The following is a 22,494-nucleotide window of genomic DNA, read 5'->3' as shown; positions in this document are numbered from 1 at the left end:
CCCTTAAGCACACATCTCCATTCATGCCCCCTCCTCCCTCGCCCTATATACCATGTTCTCTGCATTTGCCCCTTTCTGGCCTCTGTAAGGTTCATCTAACATTTATTGAGTACCCATCATGCACTGAACAATCCCATAGGTGCTGATAACAGCATATGACTCAGAGGATTGATGTGAGCTACACAGGGCCAAAATGTGTAAAATGATTGGCACCATGCCTGGCGCCCAGTAAACATCAGGATTTATTTTTATACCTAAGGTATTTCCTGAATTGGAATTCCACGCTAGTCAATAATTCATTTTATTGACACGTACTTCTTCCTCTATAACATAAATAACCCCCCCCCCCCCTTTCTGCAGCTTATGCTCAGTTATTTGTCTCAATTTTAAATCCACCAGTTCCACCTTTTTCTCTCAGTTCCAAACACTGGTGAGTAGTACCCCTTAATCAGCGGTTCTCAACCTGTGGGTCAAGACCCCTTTGGCGGTCGAACGACCCTTTCACAGGGGTCGCCTAAGACCATCCTGCATATCAGATATTTACATTATGGTTCATAACAGTAGCAACATTACAGTTATGAAGTAGCAACGAAAATAATTTTATGGTTGGGTCACAACATGAGGAACTGTATTTAAAGGGCCAGAAGGTTGAGAACCACTGCCTTAATTCATCAGTAACTTCCAGAAGATTCTCTGTCACCCAGTATATGAGATTGCAGATGTCATGCTGGCTTATCTCTTCAAATGCCCTGACCTGGTGAGCTCAGTCAATTGTTTCTCAGCCTTCTGCATCCAGCGTCAGGTCTTGCATGCTCTCTAAGGCTAGAGTGACTTCCTCTGCAATTCTTTGGCTACATCCTTCTCTTTTGTTCAAGTCACTTTCCTGGCTCCTCCACACCAGGGCTGACTTAGTAGGGAGGACAATAATAACACTTGTTTTTATATTAAGGCACTCATGCCATATAATTTTTAACCTTTTATGGAGGAAGGGGCCCAGGAGGCAAAAGAACCTAGGGCCCATGAAAGTCGGAACACAGCCCTGCTCTGCAGAGGTCATTCTGATCTTGCCATTTCTTCCTCCCCAGAACCCCTTGTTCTTAAAAATTGCTCAGAAAGTAAAACCTGAGTAAGCTTTTTTTTAAAGGATAAAAGGAATATAATTTTATAAATATGTATTAATATTTTAAAATGTGGCTGGCTAGAGTGGTAAGTAGATGTACCTAAGAGCTTGAAACAAAGCCTTTGTTACTTGCTTTCATTACAAGGCACAAAACAGGTACTACATCAAAATAAAACGTGTTTTTGAAATGGGAGCTTCTTGATGAATTATGTTTATCTCTTTTTTGAGGCACAACATGCAGATCATTGGGTACCCAGATAGATGTTGAGGTATATTCACATTTTGAAGGAAATATGTCTATAAATTTGGATGGCCCCCTGCATATATTTAATCAGAAATATCCTAAACACAAAAGGGTTTCAGGGTGGTTGATGTTCCCCATCATGTTTCATATAGCAAAGCATGTGATAACTTAGAATCGCGCTGGGACACTGCTTGCCGCAGCAGCGTTTCGGGAAGGGTGTGCTGGGTTCCCAGTTAGGAGGATGGCCATCACAATGACCAAAGAATTTGAAGAGCGCACAGGGATGGGCCTCAAAATAACATTCTACTGATGCAGCACAGTATCCAAAGCATCTTTTAGCCAAGTTCCATTTTATTGGCTTTATCAAAAGCATATTTCCTGGGAGCATGACACAGCTGGATATAACACACCAAAGCTTGACAAGACCTCTCCCCTCCACCCCCCACACACACCCTTTCTCCCCCACTTCTCTCTCTCTCCCTCTCTCTCAATTCTCAGGAGATTTGTAGGATATTGAAATTTTTGGCAGTCAGGAATAAAAAGGTGATTTAAGTTTTAAACAGAAGTTACTATTGGTTCTTATGTTGTTCATGACCTTGACTGATTCTTATTTCTAATGGCCAAATTTGCAGTCCTTTCTCTGTAATTATCTCGTTATTTATCTATTATTTCAAGGCCATGAATTCAATTCCAATCTTTCAGTACATTTCAATGAACATTAATTGAGTGCCCAAAGGGTACATGACTCTCTTCTAAATGCTACGAGGAAAAAATGTCCATTGATTTTTCTCTTAACAGGTGTTGAAATCAAATAGATCCAGTTGGGGCAGTGTAATGAGAGTATTTACCAGAAGTCAGCTGTATTATCAACTTCCAACCAGCTTTACTTAAGAAACTTGAGTATGGAAAGCTAATACTGCCAACGAAGTAAATAGGCAATTATGGTAGATTTAGACCTTGTATAAAGGGATCTGATTTATTTGATATTTTGCAAGTTATGCCTCTAAGAAAAATGCATTAATAGTCCTAGCCAGTTTGGCTCAGTGGATAGAGCATCTGCTTGCAGACTGAAGGGTCCAGGGTTCGATTCTGGTCAAGGGCACATGCCTAGGTTGTGGGCTCGATCCCCAGTGTGGGGCATGTAGGAGGCAGCCAATCAATGATTCTCTCTCATCATTGATGTTTCTCTCTCTCCCTCTCCCTTCCTCTCTGATACCAATAAAAATATATTTTAAAATGCATTAATAATTATGAAGCAGAAATCCCCTCACACCAAGCACAGGTCTGTGATCTGACAGATTTTTTTAAATTTGAAAAACTGTCTCCCCGAAGTGATTACAATAAACAGTGATTGGCTCTCAGATTGCCCATCAATAAACAAATAAAAAAGCAAACCCGACCCTCAAACCAACCTGCTAACACTGAATCCCAATAACTCTGGCATATGGAATTGAATAAAAATAAGTTAATCAGCCCATGTAGATATTTGCATTTCTCAAGCCAGGATATTACCTGTTCAGTTCATCGGCCTCTTGTTGAAGATTTTGTGCATGGTCAACAGCTTCTTGGACTAAACTATAACTGAGGTTACTTAGGTTGGATAGCTTTCCCTGTAGTTCATTTTTGGCTCCATCTATTTCAGCATAAATCCCTGATGCATTCTAAAGAAAATATTTTTAAAAAATGAGTTGAATTTAGAAAAACTTAAAACATTTTCCCCAGGAAGTATCAAAAGATAATCTCCATTCTTCGTCATTATGAAGTTCAATAAATTTCAGGTCAGGTCTACATGATAAATATAAGTAAATGTTTATCTGTTTCTCTTGCATAGTCAACTTCTTCTTCTCTGCTGATTGCTTCCCTAGCATTCAGACATGCTCTGCCATCTCTGATCTGAAAGCAAAGAAAACTAAACTAACCAAAGCTAGCTTCTGTGATGCTGCTCTCTCCTGGTTGGATTCCTACTTCTCTGGCCAGGAAAGAAACCTTAAAAGCTGGTGTTCCTCAGGGTTTGACTCAGCCCTTTTCTAACTCCTCTCTGTGAGCCCAGTCTTTTAGTCTTCGAACTCATTCTTTGCCATCCTGAAGGAATGCTGGTCTTTCTGTTAAGCAAATCTGATTATGTTATTTCCCTTCTCAAAATCAGCCATTGCTTTGCAGGTGCAAATCCAATTTCTTAGCATGTCTTCATGAATTGACTCCTCCTCCACTGAATTTCATTTCTCACCACTCCTCTCTCTACTACACCTATGGTCCACACTTGAGTAACTGATTGTTGTTTCAATGCTCCATAATTTTTCTGACCACTGTGTCCTTGCGCATACTATTTTATCTGTCTGGGGAATACTGTTCCCTTCTTTTCTGTCTCATCCACCTGGAAAAATTCTACTCATCCTTCCAAATTCAGCTCAAATGATCACTTCCCTGGTGAAGCCATCCATCCCTGACTTCTGCAGGGTGAGTTCAGTATGGCCACATATTTTTTTTAAGCCACGTATTTCATTACTGTAATCTTTTCACTTGAATATTACACTCACCAGGTTACACAATCCTGGGAGATAGAAACTATGTTTATTTTTGTATTCCCAGAGTATAGTACACTTCTTGGCATATAGGGTTTATTTTTATGAAGACAGTATTAAACCTCTAGCCATTTGGTTGCTCATATGGGGAACAATACAATGAAGAAAATATTTTTGATTATATAAGCAGAAAAAATGCCATGGATATTTCACCTTTATTCATTAATTCATTCAACAAACATTCATTGTGTGCCTACTATGTGTCAGGCACTCTTTTAGGAGATAGAATAGATATTTGTGGACACATTCTCTGCTCTCAAGGAATTTACAATCTGGTGGGAAGATGCAGATGATAAAAAAAGGGATCAAATAACTGATAAAGTTAATTTCAGGGAGTGAAAGTACTTTGAATAAAATACAACAGGTCAGATGGGTTGGAGAGTGATTGAAAGTAAGAGGCCCACTTAGATTGAATGGTCACAAGGACACTAGCCATTTGAAAACTTCAGGACAGAGGTGAAAAGGTCCTGAGGTAGGAAAAAATATGATAGTGGGTAAGAAAATTAGAGAGGAGTTAGAGTGAAACAGTCTGAGTGTTGTGAGGGAGGGGAATTGTGGGGCATGCGGAGACTTAGGGACTCATGGGCCATGGTAAAATAAGCTTGTTTCTTTAAGTGTCACAGGAGGTTTTATGTGGGGGAAATAATGGGATCTGATTATGCTTTTAAAGGATTGTTCTGCAACTGCATAGAGAATAAGTCTTGAGAGTCAAGAGTAGAGCCAAATGGATCAGTAGGAGGCTCTGTGGCAGGTCACACTGGAGATGAGGAGACTTAGACTACAGAGGAGTAGCAGAGAAGAGGCTAAGCATTCAATCTGGAGACAGGGCCAACAGGTCTTGCTGAAATGGGAGTGAGAAGAAAAGAGAAATCAAGAATGATTCCAGAATTTTGAACTGAGCTATTGGGTTGTGCCATGTATTGAGGTGGGGGAGACTAGGGAAAAAGCAGATTTTATTCAGAATATTTAGATTTGAGATGCCTATTACATATCAAAGTGGTAGATGAAATTGTGATTTCGCTACAAACCATGCTGAGTTCATACTTGAAAATGTCAAGTAAGCATTCAGATGTAAGAATTTGGACCTCAGGGAAGGCATCAGAATCAGAGGTATACATTGTGGAATAATACATATAATTAGATTTTAAAGTCATGGGATTCAATGGGAATAAATGAAGAGAGAATATAAATAGAAAAGAGGCCCCATGACTGAGTACTGAGCCATTCATTATCCAGAGCAGGGATCAACCTGGCCCAATGCCAGGTATGGCCTGAGGCTGTTTTTTGTATAGCTCCCGGCTAAGAATATTTTTTTACATTTTTAAGGGGTTGTAAAAAAGTAACAACAAACAAAAACCAAGAAGAGAATAAGGGAGAGCAGTTGCATGTAGCCTGCAGAGCCTCAAATATTTGTCTCTGAGAGGGTGTGCAGCGGTGAAGCCAGCAAAGGAGGCTGGGAAGAAATGGCCAATGAGGGGGAGGAGAGCCAGGTAAGTGGGGTATTGGAGGAGCCAGGACAGGGTCTTTAAATAAGGAAGGAAGGTTAGCAGTGCAAGGCTGAGAATGCTGAGGAGAGAGATGCAACCATGGTTTTGGCTATGCTGAAGTTGCTGGTGACTTGGACAAGCACATCCTCGGCGAAGGGGCAGGGACTCCCATTTGGAGTGGGTTGAGTACAGTACACAGCATGGAGCTGGGGGGTGGGGTGGAAACAGTAACTTTAAATGGCTCAAGATATTTTGCTGTGATGCTGAGAATACTAGTAGTATTGAGGTGGAAATTAGAAGGGATGTAAGTCAGGTCTTTTTTCTTTTTAATTTTTGAAAGATAAGGGCTATTAAAGCAGGTCTGTATGTAGGCAGTAATGATCAGTGAAGAGTAAGAACTGGGTGAATCAGAAGAGAGATTGCATGCTTTCGGGAGCCATACCCTACTGCCCAATATTCAAGGTGAGGAAAGATAGAATAAAGAAAGCAGGTAGAGGAATGAGGCTGTATCCGGAGAAGGGACACTTTATTACAGGAAGGAAGGTAGACATCTGCATACAGATACAGGTGAGCTGGTAGATTTAGGGAGGAAATATGAGGTGGGTTCTCTTTGTTCTTAATTTTTTAGTGAAGCATGAAGCAAATTCACCAGCCAGACTGATAGAGGAGGAGGTGGGTTTCCCACCAGTCATGTTGGCTGCACTGGATGCTGGGTGTACTTGGGTTTATTGGGGATATAGGATTAGAATTCTCAGGTGAGTACAGTAGGGGCATAGTATGGAAGTTAAGGGTGTTTGCAAAGAATGAGTATATTGATAATTTTAGCTGCTTAAGGAGGGGAGAGAGGATAGGAGAAGAGGATAAATGAAGTAGAGGAGGTCTCCATGTGGCTAGAGAATTGTTGGAGTGGGCATTCTAGAGTAAGATAAGAGATGGTGATTAGGGTGGGAGGTGCTTGAAACTGGGTTTGGGAGAAGGAACTGTTATTGATGACCAGAGTATGGCCATAAGAGAGATGACAGAGGTGGACTGGAGGAAAAGCTTGTTGAACACAAGTTCAAGGGAATAGGGATGGAGAGGAAGACAGGGAGTTTGGTGCTGAAAGACTGAGATGGTGATCACACGTGGCACTATTGAGCACTTGAGCTATGGCTAACATAATTAAGAAATTAAAGTTTTTATTTAATTTAATTTAAAATCATTTAAATTTAAGTAGCCGTATATGGCTAGCGGCCACCATTCAAAAAAAGAAACTGAAAGATTTAGTCACCTGATCTTAGTTTTATAATGCCAGCTAAATTGATAGATTTGAATTGGATTCAATTATTCTGTGGCACTGAGCTGCTGTTCTAATCTGCTACCAGTACAAACCTGAACAGGTCACATGTGTCCTTACCTTTATTATTTCATCAAGTTCTACAAGGGTCAGACGAGGCGTTACCAGAGAGTCTGAAGATGTCCTCAGGGAGGCATTCACCCCATCCATGTGTTCTCTCACTTTGTTGTGTTGTTTCTGTAGGAAGGAAGAGTAAAGGACAGAAGAAGAGAAGGCGGCTTTAGAGAAAGCATCAGAGAGTGGTCAATGGCCACTCGTTGTCCTTGCCCCAGACAGATCCGGTTCCAATCTCAGCCCCACCGCCTAATTGCTGTGTGACTTTGGGGACTTCTACCCTTTGAATGCTTAGTTTCCTCACCATGACATAGATATAACAAAAGGAGGCACCTTGGGAGCATTGAAGCTTGTAGATTAATATTTAAAACATCATCATCTCAGAGCTAACACTCACTTCTCCATAAATGTAATGTGGAACTATGAAGACAGGATTGAATGTAGGCTCTATATTTGCAATAATTGGAAAATGAATTAATTCAGAAAAGTATCATGTGCTAACTTGGGGCACAAATAGCTCATTTGGGTAGGAATAAAGCATATACAGAATAATCTTAATGTCCTTTGTAAAATTTAAAATGGCTCTATTATTAAAGCACAAAATTGTGATTTTGCTTTCTCCCATTCTGAGCTCATTATGTTAGATGCTCAGAACTTTTGAGGAGGGAACCTGCCTAAGTTGCTGATATATATATATATATTTTAAAAAATATATTTTATTGATTTTTTACAGAGAAGAAGGGAGAGGGATAGAGAGTTAGAAACATCGATGAGAGAGAAACATCGATCAGCTGCCTCCTGCACATTTCCCACTGGGGATGTGCCCGCAGCCAAGGTACATGCCCATGACCGGAATCAAACCTGGGACCCTTCAGTCCGCAGGCCGACGCTCTATCCACTGAGCCAAACCGGTTAGTCCCTAACCGTTAGGGCACTGATGTATTTTTTGATGAATGTTATAATTTCCACCTTCACTGTTGGACAGGGGTGTTGTGATTCTGAAGAAATATTATGGAGCTTCAAGTGAATTCAAACAAGAATGAAACTTTAAGAGAAAAAAGTAAAAAATTAATTACAATAAAAAAATGAGTTAAAGTTACTTTGAAAATGGTAATTTAAGTTAGGGTTGAAATATATAAGCTATGGTATAATCTAGGATATCCTAGAAATAATTACAGAAGCTCAGATATAGTAGGACATTCATTAAAACTTAAGTTCATCTTAATGTCTTCCTTACTTCCTGAGGTCTTTCCTTATTTAGTGGAAAGAAAGATGGAGTCCATCTTCTCCAAATGTGTTGCTACAGGGGAAGATAAAGGTCTAGGGACAGAAAAGAATCTCATTTGAACATCCCCTTAATGCAAGGACATTAAAAATATCAATTTCCCCTCAATATCCATCAAGCTTAATACAGTGTGACTATCTGGGGTTAATTATTCTTATCTCCATAAGGAGCAGTATTTATACAGCTCTGCACAAAAGCAATATTTTAAAGTATATAAGGAAGGGAGATGGAAAATGGTTGGCATTAGCTCTATCAGAGCAGTTTTATTTTGACAGAGTCTGAGCTAAAACACCATCTGGAAGCCCTGAGTCTGGGTCACCTTAAGGGAACACTGCTAACACCCCAAGGTCATAGCCAAACTTCAAAGCTGAGTGTTCACAGCACTGTATAGCAAGTTCATTTGCAGTAGTTGGAAAATGATATGCTTCAAATGAAAGGGTTTCCCCCACTTATCATATATACCGTTAGACAGAATGAATAAAATTAGCTTTGAAACAAATAAAGATATTCCTACAGAAAGATGGTCAACTTGAACAAAAGAAAGTTTTCAAAATAATTATGAAAATGACATAATTAGCACTATTCTGCATGCTAAGTATCCATTGCACATATACAAAAAAAAAAAGTTTCCTGATCCTAAAATAAATTATAGAAACAGTCCTGGGAAGGCAGAGCTTTGGCTTATAAGACTCTTTAACAGTGCTTTTAAAAGAGTATTTAACCTACTTTTGAAATATAAAATTTTATATTTATCTGAAAAATATTTTTATCATGCTGCTACCCTTTGGTGTTGGGAGTAGGATAGTGAGGTAAATATGTAATTATTAGATCTGTGGCTGCTGTTAGCAGACATCGAAATGATTTTTTTTGGTTTTGTATAAAGACTGGATTTTGGGGTTATACTAATTAATAAAATTAAAAAGCTTTGGTTGAGTGGGGGAGACAGATCCGCTAACAGATGGTCACAATACAGAAGGAAATGAGCACAAGGCACACTATGGGATTGCTGGAGAGGAGCTCCCGCTCATCTGGAAGGATGGGGTAGCTTCCTGGAGGAGGTGAAACCTGGGGATCACCCAGGTATCAAGGAGAAGAAGTCTGCTTCCAGGCACATGGGATTATTGTAGAGTGAGATTGTCTGAACTGAACGTGTGAAGCAGGGAAAAGGCAAGAGGTATGGCTGAGGAGGCTGGCACGGGCCCATCAGAGAGGCATCTGCATGCCACGTGAAACAGCATAGACTTTCCTATAGGACAGTGTCTTTCACTTGTTTTTGACCATAACCCACAGTAAAAAATGTATTTTATGTCGCAATCCAGTAAACATATGTAACTAAAGTAGAAATGTTGTGAAACTATTCCTTAGTCTAGATTATGTACTTGGATATTTTCTATTTTATTCTTACCCCCCCCCCCCTTTAAAAAAATGCTGGCTATAGCATTCAAAACTTATTTTGATTCGCGAAGTTAGTGATTTTTAACCGGTGTGCTGAGGCAGGCACACTGGTGTGCCACAAGAAATTTTGAAAAATATAATATCTGACTTTCAGTCAGGGTCACTATTTTTCTTTTAGATTGTCAAAAAAAAAAAAAAAAAAAAAAGACAACAGCCAACACAACAATAGCTATATGGTGTGAATGAATCAAAATTATGCCTATTTTTTTGTCAGATCAGCAAAATATATTTTGTGGTGTGCCTCAGAATTTTAGTAATTATTTTATGTGTGCCATGAGATGTACAAGGTTGAAAATCGCTGCACTAATGGTTCACAAGCTGTAGTGTCAAAGGCACTCTCGTGAGGAGCAAATGAAGGCTTTTAGAAAGAGCAAAAGGTAATGGTCAGAGATTTAGGTGGAACACTCTCGCAGGATGTGGAAGATGGGTTGGAAGGGAGCAAAAATGGAGGAGAGACAGGAGGAAGCTATTTTGGTTGAGAAATGAAGGCCCAAACTAGAGAAGTTATAGAGAAATGGAAAATAGAAAGAGCTAAAAATATTCCAATGGTAAAATTGGCAGGAACTTGTGGTTGACTAGATGTGGGAGGCGAGAAAGAGGAGAAACTCAAGAATAAGGATGAAGCCCAGTAATTCCTTTGAAATCTACTTGAGGAAATTACTATTTTGTGCTATACTTATAAAATTTTGTTGTGTAAGATAATCATGCATTTACTTAACAAAGGATGCTATCCTGGCCATCATTATTCTAAAAACTAGAGGGTTGGTGCAAGGATTCGTGCACAGGTGGGGTCCCTCAGCCTGACCTGCAGGGATTGGGCTGAAACCAGCTCTCTGGTTTATTAAATAACCATGCAACATCCCCTGAGGAGTCCCGGATTTTGAGAGGGCGGTTCTCAGGTGACACACCCCAGAATCAGGCTCCCTCCTCTCTGGTTCTGGGTGCGTCACCTGAGAACTACAGCTGCCAAGTCACCGCAGTTCAGCAGCTCCTGCATTGAGCGTCTGCCCCCTGGTGGTCAGTGTGTGTCATAGCTACCATCGGAGGTCAAAGGGTCGGATGGTCATGGGAGATAGTGATGACTCAAAATCAGGGTAGAGAGCCTAATTTAAGCCGATTTTGCCAACCATAAAAATAAACATAACTGAATCAATGAGTTTACTCATAGCTGTTTCCTATTTTTCACTCTAATATTTATAAGCATGTCCAAAGATGCACATGTCTTCCTATCAGATGATTGCCCTCGATGGTGGTGGCTGTGAGTGCATGCATTGCCTGAAGCACACATGTGACCACAGCAATTCTGAGCCCTGGATTTGTGGGCATGCACAAATTCTGGCCCCATAAGGACAACTGCCTTTGCAAGCTATGGACACATCTGGGATTTTCCTCACCTCTTCTTATTTGCATGACCTTGGCCTGAATTAGACGCCCTATGTCGGCAGCTGCTGAGTAGCCTGGCTGTGAGATTTACTTACCATGCCTTTCCAGAATTTACACACATCCTTACATGAACATAATGCTGGGCTGATTTGGTGTTCTAGTGCTCTCCGTATAAGAAAAAGTTAGGCAGCCCTCGCCAGTTTGGCTCAATGGATAGAGCGTCAGCCTGCAGACTGAAGGGTCCCAGGTTCAATTTCGGTCAAGGGCACATGCCAGGGTTGTGGGCTCAATCCCCCATGGGGGGACATGCAGGAGGCAGCCGATCAATGATTCTCTCTCATCATTGATGTTTCTCTCTCTCCCTCTCTTTTTCTCTCTCTAAAATCAATAAAAATATATTTATAAAAAAAAAAAAAAAGAAAGAGTCAGGCATAGGAATAGTGCCATACTTCTCACTTGCAAGAGCAACACATTCAGACATGTGGACCCAAGCACCAAGAACAACTGCATTCTTATCAATGCAAAAGGCAAACAATTCTAACGGCCTCCACTTGGTTGTAGGTGTACACATTCACATCAGCAAATTACAGTGGCAAAAATATTTTAAAAATATGAATATTTAAATGTACCAGTATTTTTAAAAATTGTATACCAACTATACATTTGGCATACATTTGTGTTGTTCATGCCTGAAATGTATTTCCAGTTAGCATCGTCCACTGTACCTCGTGGTCCCGCTGCCTGGCTGCCGTGGCTCTATTCATGTCTTCTGCATCCCTGATATGGTCAAGGGCCTGGTGAAGTGATTCTTGAAGGTCTGACAACTTAGCATTGTAGTCTTCCAGCTGTTCCAGGACCACAGGAAACAGAGAGCGGGTATCATTGTACAGCCGCTGCCAACTCTCAGCCTGGCTCAACACTGGAAGAAAAATGACATGGAAACTCAGTCTGGGCTTCTCTTGTCTCCTCCCATTCCATCCAGCATTTAGCAGAGATAAAAACTTTTCAGACCATGCCTTCAAAAGCAATAAAGATGGATGGTGTTGATCACAAAATAAGTCCATGCTTCATATTGAAGTAAAAATAATACTATTTTGTCGGATTTGAGAGCCCCTGGATGGCAGTCAGCCAAAAGGAGGGTTTGATTAGCTTTCCTATGAGATTACATTTTATGTGGAAACCACGCAATTATACTATGTTGATTATTACCCAGATTATTTCTAATTTTACCATATAAAAAGCATTTGGATATATTATAGTCTTATTATTAAAATAGTGAAAATTATCTTGTGTGTTACTGACAAATGATGTTTACAACCATTCATTTTCTCTGTTCTCTCCAGTTAGCTCCTTTAGGTCAAATCTAAATCATTATTTTGGGTGGGAAGAAGATTAAATGGTAATGGTATATGTGTCTTAGCTTTCTGATCAAAGTTGCATGCATTGACTATGTGTCTTCATTCCACTTTTCCTTCAGGGAATATCAACTTGACTTGTTCAGTTTTTTTGTATTTTCTTTCATCACCATGAACAGAAGACAAAAGTTCATGGCTGAGTAAAGAAAGTGGTTGAAAATGCCTTCACTAGTCCCATTTCTCCAGGGAAGTCTTATTAAATTCCAAAAAAGGCAAAGAACATAGAAGTATCTGACTGTGACATTAGACTTCAGCCTTTCTGACTGCTGGCTTCATCCTGACTCAGACATGGGGCCTGAGATTCTACTTTGGTTTTACTGTTTCTATGACTTTATATTTCTGCCATGGTACTTTGCCTTATATTGAGAATATTCCTCTTCTAGAGTGTTCACATTCATTGTTAGCAGAAATTGATAGTGACAATTGCAAGAAAATGATCTAGGGCAGGTGTTCCTAATCCTTTTTGTGCCTCAGGGCCCTTTGTAATCTAGTAAAACCCTCAGACCCCTTCTTAAAATGTTTATTAAAATGCATAAAGTAAAATACATACAATGACAAGGGAGACCAATATATTAAAAAACAATTTGGTAATATATGTGCTTCTTTAGTAATGCATTAAGTAACAAGATTTAGAGGTGGGACTAATAACCACTGTAATTTTGAATTATTGATGAGCTTAATGTTTTGAGATACCAGCAATAGCCATAATATGATATGCAAACCTGTTGCTTCTTTTGTTGATTATGCAGATTAAAATGGACACAAATGCCTTGCAACTCTTCCTATCAAGAGTGGAGTTTATTTCCTCACTCCTGGACCCACAAAGAAAGCAGAAATGTGCTGGGCTCCAGGAGCTGAATGGACCTACATTCATGGGCTTCGTCCGCCTCTTCATCCACGAGCTCCCGTTGAGTGAAGAATGGTTGACGGCTTCTAATCTCTTCCAGCATCTTCTGGGCCAACACCAGCTTCTTGGAGATTTCCTCAGAGCTAAGATCTTGCTGCTCCCCGTAGTACAGCATCTTGTTGTTGATCTCTGAAAGGAAGGACATGATGAGAGAAGGCAGCGGGGAGAGATGACTGGGCCTTTTACAGCGATGCCATTGAAAACACGGGGGAGGACGGGCATACTGATGTTCACACTGCAAATACTGATGCCAGCATCTGAGTTCAATGTTGATTCCAGGGAGAAGTAAAACCTGAGGAAATCACTCCTCTTTGCTTCCTATTTGGTGTCTTCCGAATGGGAATGGGATTAACACAATGCCTGCCCTGATTTCATGGAAACTTGTGTCTGGTTTTTGAATCACATTTACATAGTGGTTCAAAAACATTAATATTTAAGGCACACAAGTCTGCAGTCTTTGATCAACCTTTTACATAAAATGCATAACTTGGGGAAAATGTTCTGAGGTATCTCCTGTCATATGTAGGATACATTGGCAATATTAATCATACTTTAGCCAAGGAGTTATCAAGGCTTTAAGCCAAAATTAGAGTATACTGTAGTTGTTCAAGTGAGTCTTTCAGATGGTTCTACAGAGTAGATATACCAAATAGGTTTATGAATTTCTTCTCATATGCATTTTTTTGCAATTGCTATCTGCCTTCTGTATATGACTGTTGGTATTTTGACTCTGGGTCATTTTCACCCCATGTCCAGAAGTAGGATGGAGAATTTTAGAACTGGAGGGACTGCTGAGGTTCAGAGGGATTAAATGAGCTGCCGAAATATTAGAAGAGCTGAATAGCTCTTTGACTCCCTGTTTCTACTACAGATGATCAGATGAAAATGATAGAATTGCCAACTTGTGCTATAGGAGCTCCAGGAAGAAGCATTCTATCTTCTTGGCGTAAATGAAACTGCGTGTCTGTGGTTTACTGTGATATGTGGTTTGGCAGACAAACACTATTGTCACATAAGTCATACCAAATAAGGGCTTGTATTTTCTATGGCTAATAGCTTGAAGGTCGCCAGTGGTTATTTTAGAGATGGCTGGGAATAGGAATGACACACTAGTGGTGTTGTGCAGCATTCCTGAATTGTGAAGAAAGGGAGATAAATGAGAAAGAAGTTTTAATACTAGAAATACTACTCAGAAAATTATAGGGACACCAAGATATGCTAAACAAAACTTATAAAGGGGTTTAAACATTCACTTTTCAAGAAAGTCTAAAACACTAACTCCTGAAATAAACTAAACATAGGTTCCCCCCCCCCCCCCCTTAGAACTAGTATTTGCAAGGCTAATTCTTTGGTGTTTTGATAAAAATATTATATATACAATTCTGATCTGTTTTATTTCAGCCACTTCTGGTAGATATTAGAAAAAGGAAATGTAGACAATAGCATTTTTGCCACTGGTCTTTGGAGACTGTTCATACATTATTATAAAAAGGTAAAAACTGGCCCTGACCGGTTTGGCTCAGTGGATAGAGCGTCGGCCTGCGGACTGAAGGGTCCCAGGTTCGATCCCAGTCAAGGGCATGTACCTTGGTTGCGGGCACATCCCCAGTAGGAGGTGTGCAGGAGGCAGCTGATCGATGTTTCTCTCTCATCGATGCTTCTAACTCTCTATCCTTTCCCTTCCTTTCTGTAAAAAATTCAATAAAATCTATTTTTTTTAAAAAAGGTAAAAACTGATGGAAATTAGTTTCCCATTTACATTCTTTTGTAATTTTTTCCCATTTTTTCTTATGCTTAAAGCAGTGATTTTCAACCTGTGTGCCAGAGCACACGGGTGTGCACAAGAATTTTTAAAACATGCAATACCCATCTAGTCAGGTATATGGACCTCTTTTCCCTTAGACTGTCAAATAAAAAGATGGCAATAGCTGTCTGGTGAGAATGAATCAAAATACCTTTTTTTGGGGTCAGATTGGCAAAAATATATCATAAATTTTTTGGTGTGCCAAGGAATTTTAGTAGTCAGTTTATGTGTGCCATTAGATGAAAAAGGTTAAAAATCACTGGGTGAAAGGGTTTAGAAACTTTCTAAATGAGAAGGCTTAGAAACTTTCCTAATGAAATGCTGTAGAATAAAACTTTGAGTTACAGAAGTAAAAGTAACTTATTTTCTCTGAATGGCTTACTAGGATGAATGCTGGCTTTATTTGCTACCTAGAGGGACATTTATTCCTTAATTAGATGAGGTCAGCTAATCTAGGCTTAATCTCACTTTTAGAACAAACCAATACTAACTCTAAAATGTTAGAGAAAAAGAGTATTTTATTGGGAGATGCAAAAGCATGCAATAATTAGGATGGGAGTGGGAAGTTTTTCAAATGTATGCCATTTGTTTTATTGTGCATTATAGGCACCAAAGGAAATATAGCAAATGATTAATTTTGGCTCAGGATATCCATTTTCTTGGAATATGCCCCCTATACCTCAGTATAAAGATATGAATCTCCCACTGTGCGTCCCTTTACTGCCATTGTGCCCTGGGGTGCAGTTGGTCTTGTCATCCAGCTCTGAATATATAGGATAATAAAAACTACGGGAACACACACACACTGCTTCCTAGCAGATTGTAACCCAAGGAATTTCTCTTTATCTTAGAACAAAGTTGCCTCTTTTCTGTTGGTAAATGAAAGCTGGTTTTCAATGCACCATCAAAATAGGCTTTAAACCGCAACCTGTATTTACCAGAGGCCAGAGCACAAGTAAGCGAACCTTCAAGGGGAAAGGTCAAATGACCATAAGCTTTTGGGCCAAGAAATCTCACACATACACCCCTCCCTGTTGTTTTTGTCTGGATTGAGGACCAGAGCATGTTGCCTGCCTGATTCTTGGGAAAGTGTGTCAGAGACAGCTCAGGGCCATTTGGGGTAGTAGACAGTTTACTGCCCCTCTGAAAGCAGTGTTTTTGCTGCCAGCCATTAAGAAAAACGTGAATCCTGCTCAACTGCTGCATTTTAGAGACACCAAGGCATGTGATTTCCTCTGCCGAAAAGATATTTTGGCATTTCCCCTTCTGTAAAAGGCCTGGAAAGTAGGTGACTTTGTACATTTAGTCTTGAAAACTTACAGGTTGTAAGGAAGGATGAGTGCTCAGAAATCACAGGTAACAAACTTGAAATGCAGACCTCATATAAGTTCAAACCTATAGCACTCTAATAGTTCTTGGCACGATCGTAAGAGCTAATGGTAGCTATTAGTTTTTATTGTTGTTAATAACAGGAATGATGCCTTGACATGGAGCTGAACCAGAAGAGGATATATTTACCTTGGATTGTATCCCTCATGTCGTGGGCTTGCTCTACGAGCTGAGTTGCGTGGTTAATGGTATCCATACTTTCCTTCTCAGCCAGTTGGCTCTTTCTTGAAGCTTGACTTTCCTATAAATAATCCGTGTAAACACCAGATTAAATTTAGGAGAAGGAAATGTTGTATATGTATATGTATATGTGAGGGTGGGTGGGAATAATGTATTTCAAAACCGGAAATTTCCCTGACATGGGAAAATTCTATAGCATAAAATGGTCCCAGAAACCATGCATGAAGGCTGCTGTGATGACCAGCTTTAGGATTACAGAATGCTACAGAATGCTGCAAAATCAGATGGCATTCCTCTGCCATCAGTCACAGCTCAACCCAAACCAGCTGGCCTTCATAGTTAATTTACCCTTTGAATTTTTACTGTATCTCAAGATGACAGACTAGGAAATTTCCCAAGTGTGCTGAGCAGTTTGACTTTGTACACTCAAGAGCTTTAAGCTTCAAAGGAAAAATTGTCAAGAAAGCAGGCAGATCTTGAAATGCTCCACGCATCCCGTGGCTCCTGGGTGGTCCAATCACTGGTGAAACTGAATCACCACAGAGATTCAAAGGCTTAGGCTCACTGGGCTAAATGCTGTTTTCAGTGCTGCACTCCAGATTCCCATCAACAGCGATGGCACTTGAGCACAAATAACTGTTCAGGCAGATTTGGCTCAGAGCGAACGGCGCTCTTCTCCGGGAAGCTGACTCCATTTCTCAATTCAGGAGCTTCTGTTTCGGAGTTCCCACGAAGCATTTGTTAAAATGAAATCCCAACCCAAATGTGGCTCCTGAAGAAAGGATGTGTGGGGGTGCATGTGTATGTGCGTGTTTCTCTGTGTGTGCAAGGACAGAAGCTGATCTAAGACATGGTTCAAGGCCAGGACACTTGTCTGCATGCAAGGCATGGGGGCCGGGTACTTCCTTTTGGCATTAGAAAGACTGACTCATGGGTCCTATTTAAGAGGAGGAGAACTTCAGTCTGACACTTGGTGGATGCCCACTTGCTGCATCTGGTGTGGTGTGGTTTTGTTTTGGCTCAGCTCTGTCATAAAGGGCTACAGCACCTGAATGGACTGCAGGGTGACCTGCCACACAGACCACTGCTAACCACTGCACAGTTGCCCCAGGACAGAAAAGTGGCCGTTTCAGACTTCTCTCCTTCCACCTGGTTTTAGCCAGTGGATTATGCCATGATTATACCTGGAATGTTTTTATACTTCCCAGGCCTAACCCAAGCAAGTGGCCCTTGGTCAGGGAAGAGAATGCAGAAATCATATCATAGCTCTGGCCGGTTGCTCAGTGGTTAGAGTGTTAGCCTGTGCACCGAATGGTACCTGGGTTGCAGGTTTGGTGTGCGTGCAAGAGGCAACCAATGGATGTGTCTCTCACATCTATGTTTCTCTCTCCCTCCCTTCCACTCTCTAAAAATCCTCTGGTGAAAATTAACAAAACAAAAAAGAAATAAAGAAAGCATATAGTAGCAAGCATAAGCTCTAGAAGCTTTTTTTCAGGCAAGTCTGAAATTGCCTCCACACAAAGCGCCCTGTGCAGCAGTAATGCAGCCATCAGTCCCTTCCCTAAACAGCGAGCTCTCTGAATGGACACTGTATTCTGAGTCAATGCTTTCCTTCATCCAATTCCTATCTTCCTCTTGGCTTATTCTAAGGCTTTCCAGTGACACAAAATTTGTGGTCATTTTAAAATTAAATGATGCAGGGCATAAGATTAATATTATTCTTGATGTCACCTCTCTCCACTTTTTATTATTTTTTAAAAAATATATTTTATTGATTTTTTACAGAGAGGAAGGGAGAAGGATAGAGAGTTAGAAACATCGATCTGCCTCCTGCACAGCCCCCACTGGAGATATGCCCGCAACCAAGGTACATGCCCTTGACCAGAATCGAACCCGGGAACCTTCAATCCACAGGCCTACACTCTATCCACTGAGCTAACTGGTCAGGGCTCTCTCCACTTTTTAAATATATGAATACAATAGTTTAAAACTTTAAAACATTTAACAAGTTGATTTTTGATCTAGTTTAAATTGAATTATATTTGAACAGCACAACATCATATTTTTGGCTTTGGCTTCAACCTTCAAGGGAAAATGCTATTGTTATTAATGTGTTCATTTCACTTATTATGGAAACTTTGAATTGAAGCAATGGAAGACAGCTGGAGGATGTCCTCTCTCTAAGAAAACCTTTTCTTCCTGACAAACACCAGAGGGCGCGTATTTATGTTTAACAAAAGACTCCGTGGCAGAGGAACCACCATTACTTAAAAATAAATAAATAAATAAATAAATAAAATATTTTAAGAACTAACTAAATAAATAAATAAATTGCAAAATTACTGGCTATAATATATAGTAGTGCCTATGTGAATGTTATATTTTTTCTGTGACTTTGCTTATGGAAGAAAACTAATGACATAGACATATGATAAAACAGGTGCACCTTGCTCTAAGAAAAGTTGAGATTAAAAAATTATCTCACAACCATAAATCAGTTAATGATTTAACCTGCAAATGAAGTAAGTGTATAAAGAGTAATGTATCTAGAATACTAACTAAAAAAAATCAATCAGATTGAGGGTGATAATCAGATCTACCTAGGGTGATCATATATTTTATTGTTTAAATGGGGACACTTTTGAGAGTGAAAGGAGGATCTTTTAAGAATCACTCTGGGAGATCAGCATAAACAGGAACAGACAGTCTCGAACAAAACAACAGCAGGAATATCGGCATGCCTTTCAGAATCTGTATGGTGACATCTACTTCTGTGGGTCTGCCTGCCTCCTACACATTAAGACTTCCAAATGCCTGTCCAGCCTTATGCCTTCCCTGAGGAGCAGACTCAGATCTCTAACTGCCCTCTGGGCATCCATAGATACTTCATTCTTAAAATGTCCAAGGTAATCCATTCCATACTTTTAGTCTTAGTCATCCATTTCTCCAAGCCAGAGCTTTCCTCCTTGTTTATCCTCATATTTAATTGATCACTGAATTTGTTTTGATTCCACTTGTCTTTCTGGCTCCCTTCCAATTCCCCACTTCCACAGTCTCAGTCGATCCCTATTCACTGTAATGCTTTTCAAATGAAGACAATGTAGCAATCAACCACTCTTAATTTTGGCTCAGTATATCCATTTTCTCCTGGGGCAGTCTCCTAATTTGTGTCCCTATCTTCAGATCTTTACTCACCAATCTATCACCCTTATTGAGGAGGAATGCTTCTGAAATTCCAAGTCTGATCAGCCCATTGTTCTAAGTAAATGCTTCAGTGTCTCCCAAAGTCCACAGGGTGAAATTCATAGGTTCTTAGCTTGGTGGACAAGGTTCTTCATGATCTGGCCTCTGAGAACTTCTTTAGCATTATCTCCTGCTCCTTGATTTACAGTTAATCTTCCAGAAGGCCAAGGCCAACGTCCTTCTAGTCCCAGGAATACAGTGTACTTTACATCTTTCTGCTTTGTGGTAAATTTCCTTTGCTTGGAAGTATTTGATAAACTCCTAGTCATTCTTCAATGCACAGGCCTATGCTCATCTTCTCTGAGAAGTCTCCCTATGGTGCCCCTGCTGAAACAGTTATTTCTTCCTTAGAATTATCTCTTTAGGCTGTATCATGCCTCGATTATCAAATGCTGTTACATATATATTTTTACATGCCTGTTTTCCCTACTAGACCATGAGCTCTTTGAGAACAGGGGTCTTACTGTATTCATTTCAGTATCTATAGCACCTAGCGCAATGACCATTATATACCAGGTGTTAAGTAATGCTTTTGGAATTGAAACATTTTTTATTTTTTGTCCTGCCCTTTTTTCAGGATCAGAAATGAGGCTCAGGTGCTTCTGATGTGTGGAGGTGACCTATTTTCCTTCCATTCCTAAAGATCTCTTTTCATCAAATGCATGGGTATCCCTTAGGAAGTCCCCAGAAATAGGGGTGGGAAAGGGCTATAGCATTTCCCCAAAGGGGGCTAGAGGACTTGGATATGAATTGGGATAAAACCAATAACTTCAGGTTAATGTAAATTGTGAGATTTGGGTCACATGAGGTTCATGTGACAGGTAATTTGCATACAGAGGTATTTTCAAGTTCAAAAGGCAACAGTAGTGTGACTTTTATCACTGTGGGAACCTACCGTGAAATCTTTCACTCTGAAGCCAAACATTACTTTCTTGATAGAAATCTTTCTAAGACAAAGTTTTTCTTAAATCCTTCTTAGAATAAACTATGGATTTTTCTAGACTAAGGGCTTGAGGATGCTTGAGAAGTCCTTACGACAAATGCCAAGCAATTGATTTTGAAATGTTTAGCAGGTTCTTGTACCATCAGGACTGTTGTAGTCAGAAGGACATTAGTTTCAGTAAGAAAAAACGGAAACAGCTGGGCGAACATTCCAGTAGCTTTTTCATCAACCTCCTGCTTTGGTGGTGTTCTTGTTGTCTTGGAGCTTTTTCTACTGGGCTGTTATTTTCAAGCTTGCATTATTTTTCTCTATGAAAGCCTGCATTTGAAGTATATCCAAAGTAGAAAAGCTACCCAACAACATGATCTGTAACTCTGTCTGAGCTGTGGGAGGAACGAATCTTGGTGAAAACACATCCTCAAGAATTGAGACACTTTTGGCAAGTTCCAACCATGATACAAGAATGAAATGACTATGAGCTTTTCACAAAGATTTCTTTCTGGGTACTTCCTTTGATTCCTAAGAGATCTCACTGCTTTTCAAATGCTGATGGTTGGGTTAATATGCGGCATTGTATGGGAAACAAGGACAATTTTCATGTGCATTTCAAAGTGGTTGAATCTTCCAAGGGTCCAAGTAATTAACATTTTTAGAAGCTTAATCTCTTAAAATTTTAAGAGCTCCAAGGTCAAAAGAGATTATCAAAGTTATTTTAATCTTTATTTTTGTAGAAAGTGAGAATTGTTTTTTGAAAAGCACTTCCACAGTTTATGTGAAATACCAGTATAGGAAAGCAGAAATTCCAGAGTGCTCTGGACAGCACTGGGGGAGCATAACAAGGAAAAAAATGTGTTAAACATTTTAAATGTTGAATATGGCGCCTTGTGGCTTAGTTGTATTTTTTTTTATTACTACAGAGGCAGGATATTTTTACATTAGGCTGCTGGGGAGTGTATTTAATAGTCTCTCACACTGACTCTACTCAAATTTCAATGCTTTTGTGGTTAATTTCTGAGAGCTTTTATGTCATATTTCCCTTAATATTGTTCTTAGTCTCATTGACTTTTTCATTTATTTAGTTGTCTTTACTGGGTATTTGAAATTTTATCTTGTCATATCTATTATATCTCTTTATTGTAATTCCTCATGCTGTATTTAAATGTAATTGTCATTTTCTTTTAATTTCAAATAAATATTTAGTTCTGTTTTCTTGCGAATTTGAGATTTAAACTCAAGTCTTTAATCTGTCTGGGATTTTATTTTAGTACTAGAGGCCTGATGCACTTAATTAGTGCAAGAGTAGGCCTTCCTTCCCCCGGATGCCAGCAGCCCTGGCTTCGTCCGGAAGGTCGTCCAGAAGGATGTCCAGTCTAATTAGCATATTACACTTTTATTATTATAGATATGGTGTAAGGTGAGGGTTGAAAGTGATTTTTTTCCCTGCCAAAGTGCAAAATTGCTTTCTCAGCATCATTCCTCTTCTTTCTGTTTATTATTTAATGCATCCTTTAGCAGACATTTAAATTTTATATTCTACATAGTAAAGCTTATTTCTGGATTCTCTATAGCTCTTAGTCATAAAATGCTAAGGCAAACAGCTGAACAACTATTCTAATTGAAATATATCAACCATATTAACCAACAGCAAATATTAAAATAGTTCCTCA

The 22,494-nt window shown here is 39.7% G+C and overlaps 1 protein-coding gene across 2 annotated transcripts in view; it reads right to left on the bottom strand.

The window, feature by feature from the left end:
- The window catches only part of LAMA4 (laminin subunit alpha 4), a 133,990-nt gene that overhangs the window by 45,691 nt on the left and 65,805 nt on the right, over nucleotides 1–22,494 (bottom strand). For both annotated transcript variants that reach the window (XM_070417879.1, XM_070417880.1), the window contains exons 10-14: nucleotides 16,591–16,702; nucleotides 13,230–13,397; nucleotides 11,672–11,865; nucleotides 6,830–6,946; nucleotides 2,877–3,025 (exon numbers count right to left, since the gene is read on the bottom strand). In XM_070417879.1, coding sequence (XP_070273980.1) covers nucleotides 2,877–3,025; nucleotides 6,830–6,946; nucleotides 11,672–11,865; nucleotides 13,230–13,397; nucleotides 16,591–16,702 — 740 coding nt within the window. The remainder of the gene's footprint in view (nucleotides 1–2,876; nucleotides 3,026–6,829; nucleotides 6,947–11,671; nucleotides 11,866–13,229; nucleotides 13,398–16,590; nucleotides 16,703–22,494) is intronic.

This window comes from Myotis yumanensis, unplaced genomic scaffold, assembly GCF_028538775.1.
Source record: "Myotis yumanensis isolate MYYU_CA2020_CCGP unplaced genomic scaffold, mMyoYum1.0.hap1 SCAF_6, whole genome shotgun sequence".
Classification (NCBI taxonomy): domain Eukaryota; kingdom Metazoa; phylum Chordata; class Mammalia; order Chiroptera; family Vespertilionidae; genus Myotis; species Myotis yumanensis.
Note: the sequence above shows the minus strand (reverse complement) of the source record. Positions and strands in the feature narration are given on the sequence as shown.